This window comes from Pinus tabuliformis, chromosome X (assembly GCF_031772625.1).
Source record: "Pinus tabuliformis cultivar Carrire ecotype Pingquan chromosome X, CPIR1, whole genome shotgun sequence".
In the NCBI taxonomy this organism is placed as follows: Eukaryota; Viridiplantae; Streptophyta; class Pinopsida; order Pinales; family Pinaceae; genus Pinus; species Pinus tabuliformis.
In genome coordinates, this window is record NC_142308.1 from 26,178,368 (window position 1) to 26,204,054 (window position 25,687).

At 37.5% G+C, this 25,687-nt stretch overlaps 1 protein-coding gene across 1 annotated transcript in view; it reads right to left on the reverse strand.

Moving 5' to 3' along the window:
• Positions 1–1,295: 1,295 nt before the first annotated feature.
• Positions 1,296–25,687, reverse strand: part of LOC149138146 (threonine--tRNA ligase, mitochondrial 1-like) — a 238,096-nt gene continuing 213,704 nt past the window's right edge. The window contains 2 exon segments of the mRNA XM_089446457.1: positions 1,296–1,718; positions 2,297–2,368. Coding sequence (XP_089302583.1) covers positions 1,623–1,718; positions 2,297–2,368 — 168 coding nt within the window. The 3' untranslated portion in view covers positions 1,296–1,622.

The following is a 25,687-nucleotide window of genomic DNA, read 5'->3' on the forward strand; positions in this document are numbered from 1 at the left end:
TACAGTAAGCCTGTTAAATGTTAGAGTCAATGAAGTAAACAGTGTCTGTATTTTTGTCTGTCCATGTTCAAAATGTCTGCTGTCCAAGGAAAATCCAAATGGACAAGGTTTTGTAAATCTGTTTCAGCGGATCGATAGTCAGTTCCAGTCGCTACTGTTAGAGGACTGGCCTCGGCCTCCTCGGATGATGTAAACCATGTAAATATTTTTCTTTCCTTAATATAGAAGTAGACTTTACCTAGAAAAAAAAAAATATATTTATTAAAAGACTTATTAACTTTCATTTTTATATAATTAATTAGATTTATTTTTTTTAACCTTATTTGTAAGAGTTTTCTTTACTGCACGAACTTTGATGATACAACTATTTCAAAATGATAGGTTTTAAAGCATTTAAACTACCTACACTAATAAAATAATATAATTTATAATAATGAATTATAAATAACAAGAAACATAATAGTATTAAAACAATAATTTAAAAAAAAATGACCATTAAGTTCACAAATCACCATTTAATACAAAAATTCTGAATTTTGAATGTCTTAAAATAAATTGCTATACCGTTCATTTTTATACTTCATAAATTCCATTTAATTCCATTTTTGTTGTACTTTATAAATAACATTTAATTTAATTCCATTTTTGTTATAGACATTCATTATTATTAATATTTTTTGTTGGGTAACTTCATAAATATTTTTAGTCTACAGTCCCCTATAGACTTTGGTGATATTAAACATTACATAAAACTATACGTAAAGCCAATTGACTGCAAGTATTGATATCAAAATTACCTCTTAATTTACTATAACTCGATAAAATAAAAATATTAATCACGAGAGCTTTTCGCTAATGAACATGAAACCAAGAGACCTCACGTACAAAAGGCAAGGGAAATCAAAATTTTCATTAAGATTAGGCAAATAAAAATTTCCAATAATATTTAGGGACAAATTTACAGCCAGCACTAGCATTTTTCGGATTCAAAATTTAGTTTAAACCATGGAATTTTTCATTCGCAATTCTCTAATGAATGCCGATATGATTATTGGCGCTTCAAGTGTCGAAAACGTTTCATATATAATTTTTAAAAACTTGCGTTTTGAAGAATTTCCGAGGCCCAGATGTGTATTGCTGGTCGATTTAAACTGCCAAACATTATTCCAGTAACCGAAAATTCAGAAAATCAAGGATAGCATTGTCAGAAATCTCACAGTTTCATATTACATACAGCCGAATTTGAAAATCAATGATTTTGGGGGTCCTCTACCAGAAAGAAAAAAATCAGAGACTAAACAAGAATGGCGTCCCTTATTAGCCAATTCAAGAAAAAATATCGGAAAATATTTTTTATATTTCTGTGGTCACTTTACTCATCAATACACAAAATTTCATCAATAAGAACTTTGACTTGGTTCAGGTCAAACCCTGAACCTTGATATACATTTCCTGATCAGAGAACACAGGTTTTTACACTACATTGTGCATTTCTTCACTTCCAAATATGATATAAAATTTCTTTCCAATTCAGGGCAACAAAATTAGCTGAGAAATAAAGACCGAGGAGAATTTTAACTCTGAAATTTTATAATTTTCTAAGCAGCTTAGCCTGCCTTGAGCTAATGAAACGCTTCAATCTCCTCTCTAAACAATTTAAGAAGTTCATCCATACTCCTTACTTCATGTGTTGATTTATCTCGGATGCGAACACTAACCTGCAACCAAGTACATCACACATTAACAGGCAAATATGCAACATGACGCACAACGGTCAATATTCGACAACACAGTCATCTGAAGCAACACCATATCTCAGGGTATACAAGTTCTAGCAGAACATATAAAATGTGGGAATCTTGAAAGCGAAAGCCAGTCCTTGCAAAAATGAAAATCCAAAGTAACTCGAAACTCGACCCTGATATTGTTCCTATTCTTTTAGTTCTGCAAACTAAAAGTTAGTCTCGCATTTCCTTTATCAAATACAAGAAGTTGAAATTTAAGAAAAAATAACCACAGAAAAGGAAAATTTTGAGCTTGAGATTCTTTCACTTTTTACCATCAATAATTATTAATGAACGGACTAGATAAATCCTTAAATGATTCAAAAGTAGGTAACTTGCCTTCATTTCATTACTGTAATGATACAGATAAAAGACACTAGCTTGGAAAAAGAACTTGTACTGTAGCTTACTGCTCACAAATGATTGCAGAACCGAACACCAAATTATAGGAACAATATTTGATTTTATGTCAATCTACTTTAATTTTCAAGTAAATTGAGTGGGGGAAAAACCTGTCCAGTGTTTGCTTCCTCTTCACCAACTACTAAAATATAGTTGTATTGTGCTAGCTGTGCCTCCCGGACCTGCGAAACACCCAATTGTGATTTCTTCCAGCATAAAACTTTAATATGTTTCTGAATACAACTTACATCAGATGGTGTACAAAAACATAAAATATGATAAAATAAACTTCCTATAGTTGTCTTGAGAAATAAATAGCATAAGTTCCGTGACAGCATTAAAAAAAAAATCGATTATTTGCTAAACAGATGGGAACAACTTACAAAATGAAGCGTATCCAGAGAAGAAAATTAAAAAGACATGATTCATGGACAAAAGGTTTTTAACTTGTTACTTAAGTCTCTATTTCTGATCTGGATCATCCCTCTTTCAACCAAAATTGAGCACGTTCCAGTCCAATCCCAGTCTAACCATCGACTGACTTTGGTTCCAGTACCTGTTCTGATACCATTGGTATGGATATTAATGAACCAATCAGTCCAGACTAATCTGCACTCAGCAAGGTCTAAACCCTTTTGAACTGGGTTGTTGTGCTGGTTTCGTTCTGATCTAAACCGGCCCTCACTGACAGTTATTCAACCTGGTTTTTCCACAAATTCCAATCCAGTGTCAGTCTGACCCTCAACTGATTTTGGCTCTGGTTGGGTTCTGATAACATTGGTTCGGAGATTATTGAAACTATTCATCTTTGACTCCCCGACACATTTTAGGTTTTTACCACTATATATCCTAGTGCTTTTGTCAATGCTCATAGGCACACTTAAACAATTGTTGAGCGTTGTTTTCTTTATTTTCTAACATGGTATCAAAGCATGTTTTTCTAAAATCCAGAGGATTAAATGTGAAGTTGTCTCTAAAGGGTCTGTTGCATTCAATTTGTCAAAGTTCCAAGGAAGCGGGAGTGCCAAATTTTTTCAATAAGATTGGATCATCTATCCGCAGTCTACATGTCATTGTAAACTCATTCTGCAAGTTATGTAATGTAAATGAGGCTAGTAAGACCGTGAATGTATGTACCAACCTAGCTAAACTTATTATTTTGGCGAGAATTTCATCCTAAAAAGTTTTTCGTCTCACTGATTCAATTGTGTTTCTAAACACGGATGGTCGGTAGAGTTTTTCCCTTTAGCGTCACCCCAAAGCTAGGGTGTAATTCTTCGTCAAAATCTTAGGTGAGTCGTAGTGTTTTAGTAGAGCCCTATGTAAAAGTGATTTAGAAATAATTTAAGCTAATTAGCGAAATTATTTTATTACAAATCACTTGATCTACTAGCTCATATTGTGTCGCAAATGGGTATGTGTCTTCAGGGTCTAAGCCAAATATATATTTCCCTTTGAGGGTTGTAAATGTAAAAATTTTATGTATCATAGGGTGGAAAAAAATATTAAATCCCCTCATGTAAATTAATTAATTTTTCTGGCAAAATAAAAATAAATTCCAAGCTAGAAAATCAATTAATTAAAGTCAAATTAAGTTGTTTTAGGAAAATTAATTCTCCAAGTGAAAAAATTTGGGTCTTAAAAGAATCAATTTTTAAAGTTCATCCATCAATGGAATATTGGATATTTCAAGAAAATTTGGATCCTAGGACTGGTGGTTAAGTCAATGAAATTTTTGACGAAATTAACTCAAAATAATTAATTTTGAGTTAATAAAAATGAAATTAAATGATAAATTCGAAAATTCTTCAAAAATAAAAAATCAAGGGCCAAGATTAAAAAATAATCAAATATTTTTCAACGGTGTGTTATTTTGACAAGAATAAAAAGAACTAGTCGTTATTTTCCCATTTGGAAGATTGATCTATAAATTAGAGTCATTTGAGTCTCTAGCACAATGATCTCTGGCTATAAAATTGTTGTTGAAACATTCATGTAAACTATTGTCCCGCTGGAAACTATTTTCTCTATCATAATAAAGACTTTGGGGCGCAATTTCAAGGTGTTCCATGTTCATAATTTGTGGTATGTACTGACTACAAGCTTTCCTATGTTGTGTTGAATATTTATAAGATCGGTTTTCATTAAATGGAAATAAAATCATGCTATTGATAGTTTTGAGTTTTGATCTAGTCTTAGGTGGTTTGATTATCCATATGATTAACATATTGTCTTGAAATAAATATAATGTTTGCAAATATTTCAGTCCTTGGTCTCCAAGTTCACAAACTTGGGCAAGAATTATTTTGCTTGGATCCCAAATATTTGTATGGTGGATTTAATCTTCGCTAAGGCTATAGTGTGCATTGGGTTTCTAAAGTACTATTTGTCATTCATCAAAGAAAAAACCACATTTATCTTATTAATAAAATATTATTTTACAAATACTTGTGTGTTTTTTACATTTAAAGCACAAACACTCTTAAGTTTTGTCACTTCAAAGCCAACATTTGGCTTTGAAATATCCACCTTTGGCTCTAATACCAAATGTAGAAATTTTATCAAAGAGAAACAAATTTACTGAGAGGAAAATTTAAACAACCAACAACAAACATAAACACAAAGCATAAATACAATGAACACAATATTTACCTTAGGAAAACTGCAACTTTGGGGAAAAGCCTAAGCTAACGGAATTCCATTAAATCCTTGGTCAAATCTTTGGCCAATCTGGCCAAGTGTGCCTTCACCACTCACATCCCCTGGCCCATTACAAGAGTTCCTCACAACTTTTTAAAGGCTCCATTACATGAATACCACGAGCACAAAACCATGGACAACCAAAAAAACCATGGGCCCAAAACCACTATTGTTGACCCAAACAACTTTTACACTTTCCCCAAGTCAAGTTTACCTAACATTTAGAACATGGTTTGCATAATTTGAGGAGGCATTCACACCTAAGAGACCTCCAATCTAGACACTAGAGTTTATTTTGGTGAGTCACCACCTCTTTTCAACCCTACTAATACCACATATATGGATTCTCCTCACTTTTAGCATAGTGATTGGCATCTTTGTTGAATATTGAATTATTCTTCATGGGAGAGGTAACTTATCATGTTTAGAGGGCATCACTTATATTGTGAAGGGGCATTTAGCACTTTTGGACCTCACATTGACCACCATATTGGGGAAATCTCCTCTATTTTGGGGAAAATATTGTAGATGTGGCACATCTACTTTGCATTTTATGTATTACTTGACCTAGTCTCCTCAGTTGGAAGACAAGACAAATGTGAGATTTCCTAAGATAGATCTAAGGAAATAGAAAATATTATTGAATGGGATGGTTGATGAAGCCCCCTTAATAAATGAGATTCCTCCTCTCATTCTAATTTGCTATTGTGAATGTTCAAGACTACGACAAGCTTACAAGGTCAATTTTTTGAGGGGTAAGATTACTACCTGGACGATGACGATTTATGGTAACTCCACTCATTCCTTTATTAGTTTGATATTGGTTAATTCCTTATTTTGTCTATCCTTGGGATCCCTTTGCCTAGGGCATTGTTCTTCATCTTTGTTTTTAAAAGTGGTCCAAGTCAACACAAACTTAGTCAACTCTGCAAAGTCCACTGGTAGCCATACCGACTCACCCACCTACTCGATTCAAATGGGTCAGTTTGAGCTGGTTGGATACCAAACTAGCCCTACTCGACTGAGTACATACCTACTCAATAGAGTAGACACTAGATCCCACCATGGTATACTCAACTTGTTAATTCGATTTTTTTTTTAATAAAACCCAAAAATCTAACTTCTAAACCCTTCTAAAATACTATAAAGAGATACATCCCCACCCTTATTTGCCTCACACATCTATCATTGAGCATTTGTGAGCATTTGGAGTTTTGGAGTAGAGTTGAAGAATCGTGATCTAATTTCTAATTGTAACAAAAATGATAATAAATAATAATTAATTAAAATGTGTAAAGGTGTGCCTTATCAAAGAGACACATCTCTTCATATGAAAGGACACCCTGCCTAGTATATAGAACGAGACCCCTTAGTGTAACAAATCAACAATTCATCTCTCAACAACCATTACACAAAGCCAATCTGATTCAGCGTTCGACCATCAGCTTTTTGTGAAATTTTTATCTATTGCATCAACTGGAAATTATTCTTCTAACTGAACATTTTAATTATGCAGTTTATTTGCTACGACAAACAACGAATAAAATCACAACTGCAATTTTCACTATAAAAATATTGCGGAAAATAAAACACTGAAAGCTGAGAAATTCTAACACGCACACAAGAATTTTGGCATAGTTATTTTTGGACAATTGTCCCCGGAAAAACCCACTACGGGAAAACTGGTGCAACAAATGAAGGTTTTATTATTATTCTTCAACAACAATTCTGAGTACAATAATTTAGATGCCCAACTGACAATCTAATCTGAGGAAAACATTGGCAAAATTATTGTGAGCATTTTCTCTCACCCCATAGCTACTTTCTGCCACCAAAATTACCTCCCTAGCCTCTACGTTGAGCCTCCTGTGTCACCCTCTGCGCAGAGCTTACGTTGGCCCTATGAGAATTTCGGTCTTCCTTTGCCTCTTCCGAGAACTGGAAACTTTCCTCTCAGAATGTTGATGTCCTCCTCTTCCACTTGCTACTCACCCTCTGGCTCTATCTTCTTTGCTGAACCACTTCTACTAATAAAATTGAACTGCCTAGGCAACTGAGTATCTGCACTGGTGTGTTCTCCATCACCACATCGACCTCTTCTTATAATCGACTATTGGAGCACCAATGACCAAGATCAAAACTTAATCAATGGCTAAGATCATCTTTGAATCGATTTGCGTGAGTTTCTAGATGATTCTCACCTTATCTCAATTAATATTGATTAATTAACCATATTCCCTAAGTTTAGACTTAGGAAATATTAAAAAAACGGTTAATAATCTAATTGAGACACTTCTAAGCGGAATTTCCAAAAACGATTTTTGAGTTTTGGAGATCTCATGTATTCTAGCCTCTCCACCAAATTTTGTGGTTAGAACACATCCGATGCTACAAAAACTAACACTTTTTGACAAATTTGTTGCCATTACGATTGAGGCTTTTAGCCACATGAAGTTTTTTGGAGCTTCTCCATTTTGTTGTCAAGCCTTTGGCCATTAAAATATATATATATATTAAAAAAAGGGAATAAAAAATTTAATTGTATTAAAAAAAAAAAGTCGAAATATATTAAAAAAAAGGGTATAGCAAGAAAGAAATTATCTTAACGTCCACGAGACTAAAGATAGCTTATGGGACAGATTGCTTCTTCATCTGCTTGATGTATTCGACCCTTTTTCTGTGAAGCTTCAAAATAAATGCTCACAGCTTCTCGACAAACCCCTCGCTAAATAGATTATCCAAAGAGCTAGCGACCATCATATCTGCATAACTTTCCTCGTTGTCTTTGAAGGCCTCTGGAAGAACAAAAAATGCATACTCTTTCCTCCCACACTTCCTTTGGCCTTTTCCAATGCCCTATTTCACAACGAAGTTGATGAGAATTAATCCTTAATTGAGCAATAAGAATTTTGGCTCTCCAAGAGATATTGGCCTCTATGTATGCTTTTGGTTGATGACTATGAGTGGGATTAAACACTTCAATATAGTAATTTTTCTTTTTCCCTAGCTCCTTATTCCAAGTACGCTTGTGAAACTTATCCATAACAAAAGCTTTTATCTCTTTGTTGTTTATGAGACACACGTTCAAGCAAATACCCTATTTACTAAACCATTTGTTATTTTGTTGCATCCAAGTTTTTTTGCTCTTGCACAATCTATCATTAAAGACAACCTTAGGCCATCTACCCTATTCCATTTGCTCATTTTTTTTAAATACCTTATGACTCGCACCATAGCAATTGCTTCAATAGGAGCAGTCCCTGTTTCACTTAACAAGATTATTAAAAAAACAAACAAAAACAAAAGTTATAATTAAAAACAAACGAAAAACAATTAAAAACAAAAAATGCAATTGATCAACGAATTCTCGTCATCGCCGCCAAGTTCTCATTGCCACCGGGCTTCTTAACCCAGCCAAGTTTCTCATCGCTACTAGAGCTTTTCTGAAACCCGATCCTCGGCCAATTCATCTATAATTAATCAATTAGTGTAAATTCAAAAAATAAAAAATAAAATGGTTTGAGCTACCTGTAAACGAAAGGTATTACGCTCATGTATCTCCATTTTCTTTGCTTAACATAGCATTCATTTATAGAATTACATTTATAACTCTGAGTGCATTCGACAAACAACATGCTCAAATATTCACTTGGAAGATCGGGCAAATAAAATTTTCCTTCGAGTTTTATTTTGCTTGATGCTTGCTCGTGCCTCATGAGAGAAATAGTTGCTTGTGTGTATTTTGCTTCCACTGCTTCCATACTTGTCCATACAGACTACCTAGCAGTTCATATCGGACCATACATGCTATTGTTCTTAAGATTAAACTACCATATAAAGAGTTTGGACTACCTCTTATCAAAAAACATGTCATACATTGAAAGGCGACATCCGTAAGTTAGCAGGGTTATTTTATTTTAGTTAGGAAGCTTATTAACTCGAATTAGCAAAAATATCATAAAAAGTTTATTTTTAATTATCGGGGCATCACTATTTAATAACGTACAAGCTAAATAAAAGGGTTGACATTCACGACATCATTAAGATTTATTTTTGAAGTTAGTTGAGTCAAAAGACTACTAAATAAAAGACAAAGGGGAGTTTTAACTTAAAAGTTAGAATCTTTAAGTTTCATAGAAGATTATTTAATTGAAAAAGAAAAAAAAAAAGAAGATGAAGTAAATAGGGCAAAGGGAAAATTCCAATTCAAATTATAAAAGGACTAATTAAAAGCTTATTATATAAGTAAAGAAGGGCATTTGTTAGACTCACAAATAATAGACAAGATATGAAAGATAAACGTGAGATGCATTTTATTCACAATGATATGCATTTATACAATGTCTAATGACCCGTGGTTTTCATATTCCAAGTGGTTTGTTGGACTCCAATGACTCTTCACATCCCATTGAAGAGGTATATGTAAGTCCAAGAAGAGAGTTGAAATACAAAATAAAAAGCAAAAAATGCATGGCAACTATTAGCTAAATATGCTCGCTAAAATGATGGTAGAAGGTGGGAAAACTCGAGGTCTCAAATTGTGCTGGTTTAAGGATGACCACCAACACTAGAACGCTTAGTTTCAAAGTGTTGGATTTTTTCAAGGCGCTTCAAGACCCGTTTTGTTCTTGTTGTTGACAAACTCTTCCCAAGGTCTGATGATGGACTTGGGAAATGGAACCTGAACTTTTGCATCTTTATTCAAAACTGCTCCTGAAATGGGCACTTGATTTGAATTAACCTCAGGTTCAATTTCTTGTTGTTGATGGGAGTTTGTTTCAATCTCAAAGAGAGGATGTTCTGAACAAAAACCAATTCAGAATGATGTCTTTTTTGTTGTATCTCATCTTGTTGTAGTTGTGATTCAAATTGTAAAAAATCAATTTTGTCTCGTGCATTTTGTAGACAAAATCTAATTTCAGAAAGAATGTCATTGTTGATGTTTACCATCTCATATCAGTGAAATGTATTATAGTATATAGTAATTCTAATACATCACCCATTCAATCCATTTCACAACAAATGCACCTATAAACACGTAAAATGATAAATAGCTCACACTGCTAAATCGCTGCAATAATATTATTTGTACGAGGTAAACAAATTGTATCCAAACTGGTAAATAACGTGCACCAATAAACAATGCCTAGTGTGCAACAATATTAAAGCATTCAATATGACAATTAGGTTCCTATGTCAACTATTACCAATATCGCCAACCATACTCTTATAATATTCTTTGAGAAATTTAAGAGTGTATTTCAGCATACTTGACATGGCAACATATGCACTGTTGCCAAAATCTAGGAGTGGTCTTAGGAGGGGTACCTAAGGGACAACTACCAGACCAAATGACAACAATGGGACAAAGACCCAATGTCACCTTAGTCAGTGTCCCCTTCTCTTTATGGACTTGCACCGGTGGGAGGAGTCCCGGTATAAGGGAAATCACTTGAATGATAGGATCAATAGCAAGGTATGATGTGATTTCAAAGCCCACTCAAAGGAGAGACTCAAATAATGGCTCAATTGCTTCAGAGAGAAGTTAACAACTCTCCAAGAAAGACTTAATGAGGAGACCTAGACCTAGGAGGAAAGCTTGTTCAATTACAAAGGTTACTCCTAGACCAAAGGCTTCTTGAGGGGAGGCGGGAAGGGGGGACCTCTCTAAGGGGTTTGTAATATGGCTACCATACAAGGGCTTGACACCAATAGAGAGACCTATGGGAAAATCCAAACGAGACCTAAGGCTTGTAAAGAGGATGATCTTCAGTGTGATTACTAGGTCAAGCAAGGATGAGAAGGGTCAACAAATGATTAACTTCCTTCGAGTTTTCAAAAGCACATGACCCTTGAAATGCCGCTAACCAAAGAAGTTCAAGGATAAAATCAATTTTGGAGCTAGGGCTTGAGATTTCTCTCAAACTAGCCACGGGAATTGCTTCAAATTTTAAGGACAGCGAGAGGAAACCACAACTCAATAACCTACCAACTCGCACCCTAAGGAGACCTCTATAATGCAATTCACACTAGGCCCTAGTTGGCCTTCTAGGGTTAGGGCAGAAAATGGTAAAAGGTTAAAGGAATAGGTTTTAAGTTGATCACTTAAGATTAGGATTAGTGCCTTATCAATTGGGAGAAATGGAGTCAAGATGTACTTTGATGCAAGACCTTCACTCTATCAAGGAGACCTATACATCTATTTACTAGCCTTAAGGAAGCAACAACTTGGTTACAATGGGTATTTATACTTCGCTTGGCCGAAAGTGATGGAGATTCGAGGATGCTAGCTGCAAGACGAGCCTCTAGGACCATTCATTCACAATATCTAATGAGAAATGCATATAATACTTCAGTAATTCCAATGTTTCATGAATTCACATCAAATTAGGGCAGATACAAGAATATGATAAGATATTTCATACATTAGTCATGCAGCACTATAAAGAAATAACACTTACAAGATAAAGTGAATATATTCATCCATCACATTTGCAAATAGAAGCTCCAGGACAAGATAGGGAAAATCCCAAACATCAAAATGCATCAACAACTACCAATTTTGTCCATCAATTGCAAGTTCGAATTCTTTTTACAAGAGAAATCCCAATCAAAACAATGATGAGTTACAAATGAGGCTCTCATTTAATTTATATGAGTCTCCCACAAGTTCGAATGGACTAATTAGCCTAATGAAACCCCTAGAAATGTTTTAATGTGAAAAATAACAACCCTATTGGTGACAAGCCCACCAAATAGCTCAAAAGTATAAAATAAACCTTCTTGATGAGGCCGAAATGATAAAATAATGGTGCAATGAGCCAGCAGTTGGAAGGCCAAGATAAGTCCTCCATGTGCCATGATGAAGAGGAGGGCTCCCAAAATGATGACCAAGGGGGTGGCCCCTTGGTTTCCAAGCAAAACATTTGTGGTGCTCCCAAGTGGCTGTGGGGCACAATCAAGGGTCTCATGGGTCTCCAACTAGATCAAACATGTCAATGCTCCATCAATAAGGGCTAGAATGATGACACATGCCCTCCCATGTCTCTCTGGATGAGACAAAACCCCATCTGGGCCCTAGATCAGTTGCCAAGTGTCATGTGCAAATGTGTGGTCGGTTGGGCAACGTGGTCCAAGTGCATCATCTTTGTATGGCTGGGGCACGAACAAGTAATATGTGGTGTTAAAGAAGCCCATGGCATGGCAATCAATGCTTTGTTGTGGTGGAGGCCCATGGCTCTCAATGCTCACCCTACAAGTGCCATTATGACCCTCTGGAGGGCTTAGACCCTGTATAGGGAGACCAAGTCCAAATGGAGACCCACCTGCAATCCTGTATAAGATCCAATGTGTCTCCTCACCTTCCAGTACAACAATCCATTAGTGTAATTGAGTAAATAAGCTTGCTAACTAGGGGCAAAAGTGGACACTTCATAGTGGCATGCCCTTCCAAAAGGGCTTTAGTAGGTACAAGTGTTTATTTGCTCAACAAGAGAGGTTAATAAAGGACCCTATTAAGGTGGTTTCAGCCTCTAAGGAAGTAACAGGTCCATGGTACATCTGTCAAATGTCAGGTGTCATGTGAAATAATGGTGGAACAGAGTGGAACAACAGGGATGGCTCCAAACCACATACCATGGTACACGGGTAGCTATGATGGAGGAAGCCCACATATGGGTATATAGATGTAGGAGGCAACAATCATGGTACACAAGTTACTTCGGCCTTTGTTTTTCCACCCTTCTTCATATGCCTTTTGTCTTTTATTGATTTTTCTTTATTTTAACTGCTCAGGGGCTCCAGGGAATGGGAGCATGACGTGTATGATAAAGCAGTGATTACCCATTAAGGTTGGACAGTTCACTGCCCACCAATAGTTGGGACAATCATGGCTTCCTAGATGATGCAAGGGTCACTCATAAAGGCCCTAGGAACCAGGGTGATGGCCATAATGATAGGGGGTAGAGCTCATATTTGGCTTTTGCCCACGTGCTAGCTTCTTATGTCCCGACCATCTTTTTCATTTTGTGGTATATTTCCTGTTGTAAGTGGCCAAATTATACATGTAACTTTCTTTTTAGCCACATCAACCTTTGGGGTATCGTTCCAAGCCCGACCGAAGGTGTGGACAAGGGGAGGGGAAGGCTAACTCCTTGTGGACCGAAGGGGATAAATGTGGACCCAGATGGGAAAAGTGTTAAAAGGGGTTATAATGAGTGAAGAGGAGTGAGATATGTTGGGACACTAATTTGTCACTATTATTATCACTTTTTAACCTCTATTTCATCCATTTTTACCATTCTTTATCATGTTATTTATCTTAATCTATCATATAATTCCATTTTATAGTTATTTATGCTCTTGTGAGTAAATAATACTTGTTCTCTTTTATTTTTAATAAATTGATGATTATTATGCATGATTTTGCCAATGATGGTTTATTAATGAATTTGTTATAACATCACTCACTATTTTAGCCTCCAAGATCTCTTCCAGATTGTAAATTTGATCTCCAACTCATAATCAAACAACTCAGAAATTCGCTAAGATAAGAAGTTACAATTTTGCATTGGACGTTTCAAGCAAATGAAGATGAATCTTCAAAATCCGAGACATGGGTTTTGTGCAGAACACACCAAATTACTTTTCAAGTGAACAGTTTTCCAAAATTCGGTTTGGATTGAGAGAAATGCAAGGTTCTTTGAAGGTGATTTTCTCAGATTTGTTGTTGCGATCGTTTTCCAAATTCTTCCAATTGCAATACCAAATTCGACTTGTTCCTGCTGAATGTTGGTGGAAAGATCTTTCAGATCTGATCTTGCTGATCAATTTGTTTTGGGCAATCCAAATTTGTAATGGAAATCAGTTTGTAATCAACTTTGTTGTAACTTCCCTTTGCTCTCCGTGTATTTAAATGAAAACAAAGATCAAAGAGGGGGATGGGAGAGGCTGGAGAATGAACAATTGTTGAATTGGAGGCAAAACTAAGAACTTCAATTTTATGTAATTATTTGTAAAAATTTCTGTTTTCCCACCCCGGTTTTCAGTTTCTCCTTATTTCTCCCATGTAGTTAAATGCCCATTCCCATAACCATACATTTAACAGACTGAAAAAAAATAAATATTGCTGAAAACACAAATTCTGGAAATTTTTCAGAATGCTGGAAATTGCAGAATTAAAAATCAACAATCAAAAACAGCCATTAAAACACATTAAAACACTGATATTTTTGGTCAACGTGACCCTGGAAAAACCTCCTACAACTCTTGGGGAAAACCAGTTTGAGAGCTCTTCTTTATTTCTGAAAATTGCCTTTTTACAGTGAGAATTATTCAGCAAAAATCAGCAAACAAATTTACAACTTATCTCCTTTCCTGTGCCTCACAGCAATCTGGAAATTACAGCAAACAGGACAGCAATAAATGCTGTACGGCCTCCGTTTTGTGTGCAGAAAAATCAGCAAACTGATCCTCGATTTTTGTGCAAAAATCTGTCTTTCACTATGTGCTGAATCAGCTGTACAAGTCTGCTCAACTGCTGCCTTGGAATGTGTGCCAAGCTGCTGTCTCCTTCTCCTCCCTGCTCAGAAATCTCTCTTGCTCTCTTGCTCTCCTTCTCCCAATCTGCTCATGAAAGAATGAATGACCTTTTCCTCCTTTAATATAACTCCAAGTGACTTTTGGGTGATCTCTAAATCCAATGGCTGAAATAGATTTAGATCAATGGTTGAGATTAAATGCTCATTTAAATCTCACTTTCTATTTTTTAATTCACCCCACTTTAATAAAGACCCACTTAGTCATTTATTTCCAAAGTCACTTTTCCTTTCTAATTTTTCATTTACTTTAAAATTAGACTTAGTAACTTTATCACTTAAAGTCACTTTTAAATTAGATTTAACTTTATAAAATTATAAAGTCACTTTAGGAGAAAAATTAAATTCTTTTGGACACTTTTCCCTAGGCCAAAGATCAAAGCCTAAGGGAACCACCTGTCCTCCGGTACCAAATTTCAACACTCCCTCTTACCGAGGAAGGTGTTCCTCACCACACCCATCTTGTCTCTGAAGTAGACATGCTTGCCCCGTGGTAAGGCTTTGGTAAGGATATCTGCAACCTGCTCATCAGTGGAAATATACTCAAGTTTCACAACTCCCTTCTGAACATAGTCTCTGATGAAATGATATCTGATCCCGATATGCTTTGACCTGTCATGAAATACTGGATTCTCCGTGAGTTTAATGCAACTCTGATTATCACAGTAAATCACTGAAGGTCTCAACGGCTGACCAAATAAGGCAAACAACATCTTGCGAAGCCAGATGGCCTCACAACTAGCTAGACTGGCTGCCATATACTCTGCTTCCGCTGAACTCAGTGCTACTGACTGCTGCTTCCGGCTGAACCATGACACCACTGCTGAACCCAACCCAAAACAACACCCCGAAGTGCTCTTCCTATCAGAAGCACAACCTGCCCAATCAGAATCAGTGTACCCTGCCAATCTCACTCCATCTCCCTGCCTGTAGTCCAGACCATAATCCACTGTCCACTGCAAGTACCGCAAAATGTGTTTTGCAGCCACCCAGTGAACCTTCCTAGGCTCACACATAAACTGACTCATCGTGTTGAGTGCAAAACAGATATCTGGTCTAGTGTTGACCAAATACATCAAGGAACCAATCAGCTGCCTGTACAATGTGGGATCCACCAACTCGGAATCCGAAGCATGAAGCTTCTTCCAGTTGGTGATCATCGGTGTCGACATGGGTCTACAATCCTCCATGTGGAATCTGCTAAGGATGTCCACAATATACTTCCCCTGCCCCAGGAAGAAATGCCCCTCCTCCTGCCACACCTCCAAACCCAAAAAGTAATGCATCAGGCCGATGTCCTTCATCTCAAACTCCGCCGCAAGATCTCTCTTGCAGTGCTCTATGAGTCTCTCTGCACCTGTAATGATCAAGTCATCCACATACAGCACCAGAATGAGAGGCTCCTCACCAATCACAATAAAGTAAAGGTTCGAATCTGCCTCACTCTTTGTGAAACCCATCCCCTGCAAGTATGTATCTATCCTGGAGTACCAAGCTCTGGGAGCTTGCTTCAGGCCATAAAGGGCCTTCTTCAGTCTGCACACATGGGACTCCTTCCCATGCACCTCAAAGCCCTGTGGCTGCTCAATGTACACCTCCTCCTGTATGAAGCCATTGAGAAATGCGGTCTTCACATCCATCTGGTGGATCTTCCAACCCATCTCTGCTGCTATCGATATAATGGAGCGGATCGAAGTATATCGAGCCACGGGAGCGAAGGTCTCCTCATAATCAACTTCCTCTACCTGGGAGAACCCTCTAGCCACAAACCTCGCTTTGAATTTCTCAATGCTGCCATCTGCAGCATGCTTTACCTTGTAAAGCCATCTGGAAGTAACCACGGATTTGCCCTCAGGCCTCGGCACCACCTCCCAAACATCATTCTTCATGATAGAAGAATACTCCTCTTGCATGGCCTCTCTCCAGACCTGCTGGCTAGCTGCCTCCTCATAGCTAGAAGGCTCAGAGTCAAGGATGCTGGTAACCATCGCCATATAGCTACAAAACCTCTCAGGTGGTCTACTCTCTCTGACCGGCCTCTTCGGCTCAGCAACAGATGTGGCATCTCTCAAGGTGTCCTGAAGCCACTTGGGCTTCCTCTTCCCTGAGCGCACTTCTCCCACCGGAGAATGAAACTCCTCCTCCTCATCATCATCAGTAGCCTGAACTCCTGACTGTCTGTCTGCTGTCCTCCTGCCTGCACCTGAACCTGTAGAAGCTGAGGTACCGTGTGAACTGTCCATCAGTGGACTCCCTAGTGAACTGCTCTGCATGCTGCCCGGAGCACCACCCCTCTGGCTCAATGAGCCACTGCTCACTGACGGACCTGACATCCTCATAGATGTACCTCCTGATCCTTCTGATCCCTGCCCACTGGATCCCTGCGACTGACTCAACTGCTGCTGAGGGTCTGGCTGATCTAGATACTCTAACTCCCGTGACCTCCTAAAGGCCCTGTCCTCCTCGAACTTCACATCCCGTCTGACAACAACTCTCCTCTGTGCAGGAATGTAAATCCGAAAGGCCTTTGAGGTCTCACTGTAGCCCACAAAGATACCCTTCTCTGCTGTGGGCTCTAGTTTGGTCCTCTTCTCCTTGGGTATATAGGAGTATGTAATGCATCCAAAGATATGAAGATGACCAATATCAGGCTTCTTCCCAGAGAAAGCCTCCTCCGGAGTCATGTGCCCCAAGGCACGATGTGGACTCCTGTTCTGCAAGTAAACAGCTGTGTTGCAGGCCTCTGCCCACAAGAACAATGGCAACCCTTGATCATGTATCATGGCTTTGGCAGCCCCTATGATGGATCTGTTCTTCCTCTCCGCAACCCCGTTCTGCTGGGGGTTGTAAGGAACAGTGAACTCCCTCCTAATGCCTGCCTCTGCACAATAGTCAACAAACTCTCCAAGGGTGTACTCTCCTCCATTGTCCGACCTCAAGGACTTGATCTTTCGACCTGTCTGAGTCTCCACAAGAGCTCTGAACTCCTGAAACCGCTTGAAGACCTCACTCTTGGTCTTCAAAAAATAAATCCAGGTCCTCCTGGAGTGATCATCAATGAATAAAACATAGTACTCGTATCCACTCAAGGAAACATGAGACATCCAACCGCTCACATCGGAATGAATCAAATCAAGTATCCCCGTCGCTCTGCTGTCACTGCTGGGAAAAGGGGATTTGGCAAACTTGCCCATCGCACAACCTCTGCAAGTATCAAAGTGATCAGTACTGAAATCTGGCACACCTGTAGTGATCTCCCGCAATGTCCTCAAGGCTCCATGATACATATGTCCCATCCTGCGGTGCCAAATCTCACACAGCTCAGAACTGCTAGCTCTGCTGTCGGTACTACTGCTCAATGCCAAAAGGGGCTGAAATGCAAACTTGTACACCTTTGCATGGCGTACACCTATCACTTTAGCTGAATCAGCTGGAGTGCCCCTGGGATACATCAACACCTGTCCTCCCCTGAACAGTACCTCGTATCCTCTGTCCTCCAAAGCTGAGACGGATATGAGGTTCTTCCTCATCCCTGGCACATAAAGAACATCTGACACTTTCAAGGGAGGTCTGGACTCCCTCTGAAATGTCAGTGTACCCACCCCCACTGCTCTAACAACTCTGTCATCACCGAGTACTACCTCAATATCAGTACCACTCTCTGAAAGCTCTGAGAAGTACTCACGGACTCCTGTCATGTGACGTGAAGCCCCACTGTCCACATACCAGATACCTGTAGATGCTCCGCTAATCGAGGGAAAAGCATGCTCCCTCTGAACCTGTGTGGCAGGTGATCCTGCACTAGAGGACTCACATGTAGTGAACGCAAACTCTCGGTCAAAACGACCAGCAAAGTCCTCAATCTCTGCTGAAGCTGCCACGTCCTGGTTCTTCCCCTTCTTCTTCTTCTTCTCCGGACACACAACTGCATAGTGTCCCATCTTTTGACAATTCCAACACTTCACCTTGGAATAGTCCTTCTGTGTGTTCCCCTGTTTACTTTTACCTTTGCCTTTGCCCCCACCACTGCTTGTGGAAGCCTGCTTCTTTCCTTTGCCTTTCTTGCCTCCTGCCACCAGTGCTACGTCCTCATCCTGCTCAACTGGCTTGGCTGCCCCAAGCTGACCTTTCCTGATCTCTGTCTGAATGCAATCATCCCAAAACCTCTCCCATGTGGGAAGGGTCTCACGTGCACAAACCCCATCAGCAAAGTTCAACCATGAACGGGGAGGCCATTCACTGCAATCCGCACCAACTCAGTGGATGGAATGGCCTCTCCAATCGCTGCCAACTCATCTCTCACATTGGTAATCTTTGTGAGATATCCAGCTGCACTATCATTCCCCATCTTAATGTTCTTCAGCTTCTCCTTCAGGACCATCTTCCGGTTCTCATTGGTACTTTGGTAGAGATTGGACAATGTTGTCCACATCTCATGGGCATTGCTCTTTCCTCTCACATGAGGAATGCAATGGTCTTTGATTCCGTCTAGAATCAGCCTCTTACCCTTATTGTTCTTCTTTTTATACTCAGCCAACTGAGTAACATCAGTGGGCACAACAACAGGGTTCTGTGCGGTATGCACCATGATATCCCAGACTTCTGCCTCCTCAAAGATACTCTGCATTCTCTCCTTCCAAACGCTGTAATTTGTATGCCCATCCAACCTATCCTCCACCCTCAATCCTAATGACATCTTGCTGTCCTAAAACTGAAAAATAGCACTGCTGTGGTAAAGATAAAACTGTTGTTTATGAAAAAATCAGCTTGCTGGAATTTTCTGAGTGAAAAATCAGCAACTGTAATTTTTCCTTTTGCTGTCCCAAACTGCCCTTCAGCACTCAAGCTCTGATACCATGTAAAAATTTCTGTTTTCCCACCCCGGTTTTCAGTTTCTCCTTATTTCTCCCATGTAGTTAAATGCCATTCCCATAACCATACATTTAACAGACTGAAAAAAATAAATATTGCTGAAAACACAAATTCTGGAAATTTTTCAGAATGCTGGAAATTGCAGAATTAAAAATCAGCAATAAAAAACAGCCATTAAAACACATTAAAACACTGATATTTTTGATCAACGTGACCCTGGAAAAACCCCCTACAACTCTCGGGGAAAACCAGTTTGAGAGCTCTTCTTTATTTCTGAAAATTGCCTTTTTACAGTGAGAATTATTCAGCAAAAATCAGCAAGCAAATTTACAACTTATCTCCTTTCCTGTGCGTCACAACAATCTGGAAATTACAGCAAACAGGACAGCAATAAATGCTGTACGGCCTCCGTTTTGTGTGCAGAAAAATCAGCAAACTGATCCTCGATTTTTGTACAAAAATCTGTCTTTCACTATGTGCTGAATCAGCTGTACAAATCTGCTCAACTGCTGCCTTGGAATGTGTGCCAAGCTGCTGTCTCCTTCTCCTCCCTGCTCAGAAATCTCTCTTGCTCTCTTGCTCTCCTTCTCCCAATCTGCTCATGAAAGAATGAATGACCTTTTCCTCCTTTAATATAACTCCAAGTGACTTTTGGGTGATCTCTAAATCCAATGGCTGAAATAGATTTAGATCAATGGTTGAGATTAAATGCTCATTTAAATTTCACTTTCTATTTTTTAATTCACCCCACTTTAATAAAGACCCACTTAGTCATTTATTTCCAAAGTCACTTTTCCTTTCTAATTTTTCATTTACTTTAAAATTAGACTTAGTAACTTTATCACTTAAAGTCACTTTTAAATTAGATTTAACTTTATAAAATTATAAAGTCACTTTAGGAGAAAAATTAAATTCTTTTGGACACTTTTCCCTAGGCCAAAGATCAAAGCCTAAGGGAACCACCTGTCCTCCGGTACCAAATTTCAACATTATTTCTTCCATGTTTTAATGAAGGAAGTTATCCACTGAGTTCTACATCTGTTATTTGTAATCTGATCTGAGTTATTTCTCAAGGCAGAACTAAGTCTTGGGCAGTTCGGCCCACTACCTTGGACGAGGTGCTGCCTTGAGCATCTAAAGTAGTTTAGTTATGTATTTGTTTCTTTGAATTTCAATTGTTGTTCTTTAAAGTAAAATTCCTTTTTTTTAAAAGAATTTGTTGGACGCTGCATTTTCTAGATTTATTGTTTTCCTACAATTTCTAGATTTCATTTAATTCGCTGCTCTGGATTAGCATTTGAATTGTGATTATCATAATTCTTTTCTTGTCATTTACTTTCTGCTTTTTAATTTAGTATTGTTTTTCAAGTCTTACATTTTATTTCTTGTCAAATGAGCTTGATAGTGTAGAACATAATCATGTAGAACCAGTGTTAATTGTTAGTATTTGCTTGCATATATTTCGCCAATTGTCTTGAAATAAAAAGACGCTCCTCCGGTTGATAATTAATGTCTAAGTGATTAGTTGTGTTTTTATTAAGCAATTAATTTTACTCAACATTTTGGCGATGTTGTTGGGGAGGCAATCAAATAGCACTACCACACTAATATATGGTTGTAGATGCATCCCTGACTTCGTGAGAGCTAGATATTGAAGACAGAAAGTAAGAACCTATGCACACATCCTAGGGAACCAATGATGGATCTACCCACAATAGTCAGGCTTAGGTTATATTGCATGCACTGATAGAAGTAGGCATTTTAGAGGTAGAATTTTGAAAAGAAAAAAATCTCATGATTCCACTGAAGTGGTGATGTTAGCACCACCCATTTCACTAACCAATTGACAAGAACATTTGAAGGAGGATCCCCAAAGTAACACATGAAGAACATCTTCTATTTTGCGAATAAATGGCACACATTGCTACTTTTGAATTTCCTATCATAGATTTAGGAGGAGTGACACAAATGCACATCATTTCCTATCATAGTACTTTGTAGAGGATATGATTATTGTACTAATACTCAAAGGTTGAAAAATTTTCCTCTTACTTTAAAAGGAGCAGCTCTCCGATGGTTCATAAGCATTGGTGGGAACTGCATTCAAACATGGGAAGACATGAAGAATGTATTCTTTAAGAAGTATAAAGACTACTGCAAATCCAATGAAGATGTTTTCGATATGTTACAAGGGGAAGATGAAAGCTTGGAGGACTGAGTGGAGCGGTTTTGATACAACCTTCGAAAATCAAAGCATAAGCATTTGGCAAAAGACGCATTGAAAACACTCCTACATAAAGGAATCAAAGACGAATATTTAGAAATCTTAAATCTGATAGGAAAAGGTGATGTTTTTCAGTGATCATATGATGATGTTTGTGAAATATGCATAAGGTACTCAAGAGGAATCTCCAGGGTTGGTAAGAATTCTATAGAACTTTCTTCTTTCTTTTCCAAATCTACTACAAGAACAGGAGACAGAAGAGCTGAAATCAATGTTTTATTTGAAAATGTTAAATATGATTTTATTAGCTCTCTAAGTTCACAATTTGCATGTTTTGTAGGGTCAGAAAAATCAGGGAGAATTTGATGAAGTATTTTGCCCTCATTAACGAAAGAAGCATCCCATAGATAGTCACTCTTCCTTATCTAGAATGGAAGTAGCATATCAAAGAGACGGGAAAGTTGCAACGAGGTCAAAACCATGGAAACCATGGCCTACATGTATAGTTCAAAACACTTCCTCTCCATTTTCTTGCTTGCATAATCCATTACGGAATACACCTATGTTAGGGCAGTCATACCAATCTCAGTATAACCCCCACCAATATTGTCCACAAATTTGGCATGGCTTATCTTATGATTACATGGCTACTTTCCCTCATCTTGTAGCACAAACACATCATCCATATTCTTCACTAGCTCTTCCACAACATCTTGCTTGCCTATCAAAATTATCCACACAACCCAATCAACTACATCATCAAAATCCTCCATGCCCTACACAATTTCCTGCTCAACTCATTCCACACCCTCACAGTAATAAACCAGTACAACATGCTTACAGTGTTGAACTGCAAAATTTACCCACCCTTCCCACCAATTCTATCTCACATGCACCATTGCAGAAAACTTATATTGAGATTAGGAAGGTTTCAAATAAAAAAAATGCAAAAGTTATGGAAGAAAATGGCGTTTCTTCTAGTCTACATCAACAAGCTGTTGAGATCAATAAGACATTAGAAACTCACGAACTTCAAGAAATGAAAACTATGGGAAATCAAGAAAGTAAAAGCTATATTGAAGATTGGTTTCACTCTATCATTTGTTTGCAGCGTCACTCCATACTTCGACAATTCTTAACACCAGCCTTTCAAGGGCAGCTAGCCTCTCATACCCTATTATTTATTAGCATGCATTTTTCAAATTCGGTATCTACATACTTGAGGCCTTATTTCGAAAATGGCTCCATTCGAAGTACTCTTATACATAAACATATTTTATTTTTCAAATAGAGTAGGTTAGTGTAGCAAATAAAATAAATAAGGAGATAAATAAATCAATTTCTTTATATGTAAAAATAGTTGTTTTTGTTGCAACACACTGTGGAAATCAACATCGGTGATAAATGTTTGAATTTATTTATATATGTAGATGTATTATATTGAAAATAACATTTCTACAAACACTCATATTCATTTTGATGACCATTTTGGAAAAATTGTTTGATTATCATATCTTACGACATGCGGGCTTGATGAAATTTCTAGAAACATAGTTAGGACAACCATGTTTTGAGGGACCAATGAGCATATTTTTAAAAGTTGTTTCTATACTAAGTAGCCCTTGATGTCTACTTTACAACCCAACTTGAATTACTCAATTTAGATTTGAAACGAAAAAGTTGTGATCGAAACATTGATAGTGTGTCTAGTAGGTAGCTTAGGGATAGTTGGGATAGTCCATTTTTGAAAACCTAAATGACCATATTTTGAAAACATGTTTCTATGGTATATTCCCCCATGAATCTAGTTTACAAGGCAATTTGAATCACTTGATTTTGATATCTTATGAGAAAGTTATGACCAAAATATTGACTGCCTATCGTAAATCAACATTCTTAAAACTCTGTTTTTCCGGTCGTTCCTTAGCACATTTGACCCATCAATTCTTTTTTTATTCATAACATGTTTTGATTGGAGATATATACATGTATCTACTTTCATTTCCAATTTGAATCAGCTCAATCCGTCATTAAACGAAAATGTTATGCTTAAAATATCCATTGTTGGTCTAAGCTAGGAAATCGAAAATGAATTTGTTATGCAAGTCGTTTTAAGTAAATTTGACACATCATCTCATGAAAATTTTAAAACCTGTTTCTATTGGAGATATCCCTCTGAAATCACTTTCATTTGGCTTTGGAATCACCCAAATCGGATGAAAAGTAAAGAAGTTATGATTAAAACACTGCAGCTTAACATGATTGACCATTGCTCTCCTGCATGTAATAAATTAATTTTACTTTGTTATTTTTTCCATGGATTTGTTTTACAGAGTAACTACTTGTTATTTTTTTCATACTTCTTGAATTAGGAGAGAAGCTTAATCACCTCTCTTTCTCCATGATTTCATGTTTTATTGTAGGTAGACGCTCGTTTTTTTCCAGGTCCCAGGAGAATAAACAAAGTCAATTTATGAACGAGTTATTCTTGAATAAAATGTTAGTGAAATGAGGGAATTTGATCCAAACCCCTGTTAGGAAATTTAATATCATATGATTTTGAATTTTTCTAGGTGTCACGATCTAAAAATATTTTGAAACATAATACTTTGTTACAAAATTGTTCTTGCTCTTGCTCACCAACATGGAGAAAACAACGTTAAGACTTTTTCATTACTTGACAGATTCATAACAGAAGAAATGAAGAATTGATCTCCATTTGAAGATCCAAAACATTGCTATCAAAACATTTTTCCAAAAGATCTTTTTGTTTCCATTCATTCACCATTGACAGATTGTTGTTTTCTTAGGAAACAACATTGTTGCAACCGAAATCACCACTGTTGTAACTTAAGTTATTTATTTATTTATTGTTTTTCAATAAAGTGTTGTTTCTTTTTTGATTTCTCTTATGTTTTTCTGTTTTAGGTATTGTTTACTTCAAAGTCACCTCTTTTGTTTCTTCATCAAAATAAAAGAAGGAAGTTCTTAAGTTTCATAATGTTGCTCCACATCTATCAATTTGTTCCCCAAGTCTTATCAAGTATATGGTTGCCTCATATTTAATATTAGACATTACTATGATAAGTCTTGTCATGAATGATTTACTCTTAATTCCTCATTATTTTGTAAAGTGACTATGACTGTTGGATGGCTAATCTTTTTCCATGTCACCTTGCTAGGATTTCCCTTTGAGTTCGTTTTTGGGAAGGATTGCAACAGTGATACTTGATACTTTATGTCTACAAGCTTAAAATAGTATGGGTAGTTTCGAGGTTGTAACATGCAACAATGGTTTTATTGGATAAATAATCCTCAAATCACGATTGCCATTCCTTTGGGCACAATTGTTATTCCTTATAACTCAGTTGTTCTCTCTTTATAGTACAACCTTTGTTCCTTCCAAAGGTACAACCGTTGTTCCCTTTGACACATATGTTGTTCTGTTAAAAGAAACAATTGTTGTTCCTTTAGTCACAGTTATTGTTCCCTTGGTTGCAGTTATTGTTCCCTTGGTCGCAGTTGTTGTTCCCTCAGTCATAGTTTGTTAAAATTTGCAACTAGGGCAAAACTTCATGTGAGTCATCTTATTCATGGCTGATAATATTTTTATTAGATTCCTCTCGTCGAGAGGTGTATGATTGATATAAAGATCATCCGATTCCGATAAGTATTTTGATTACGGAATTATTATCAAAATGACCTACAACTCATGTAGGCTCAGAAGCCCAACAGTCGCATCTATTCAAACACCAACGTTATGTATAAATATAGTAGGACTTCTCCTCATTTGTATTCACTCATCTCATCACATCTCTCGCTCTCTACTGCGCAGAAAAGAGTCTCTTCTCTGCTACGCAGAAAAAGGTCTCTCCTTCACACATGTGAAGCCGGAAGCTGCGGAAACCGAAGTTGCAACTGCAGAAGTAAAGTTTGACTTACGTGGACTAGAAGATCTCCTCATCTGAACTGTGTTGTAGGTTCATCTGAAACTCCTTTGAAAGCGGCAACTTTTGGTGGTGCAATCAAGTCAATCTGACAGACAGTTTGCAAGATATCGACTGCCCTAGTTTGAAGGAAGCTGCTGAAACTGAAGCTACAACTGCAGA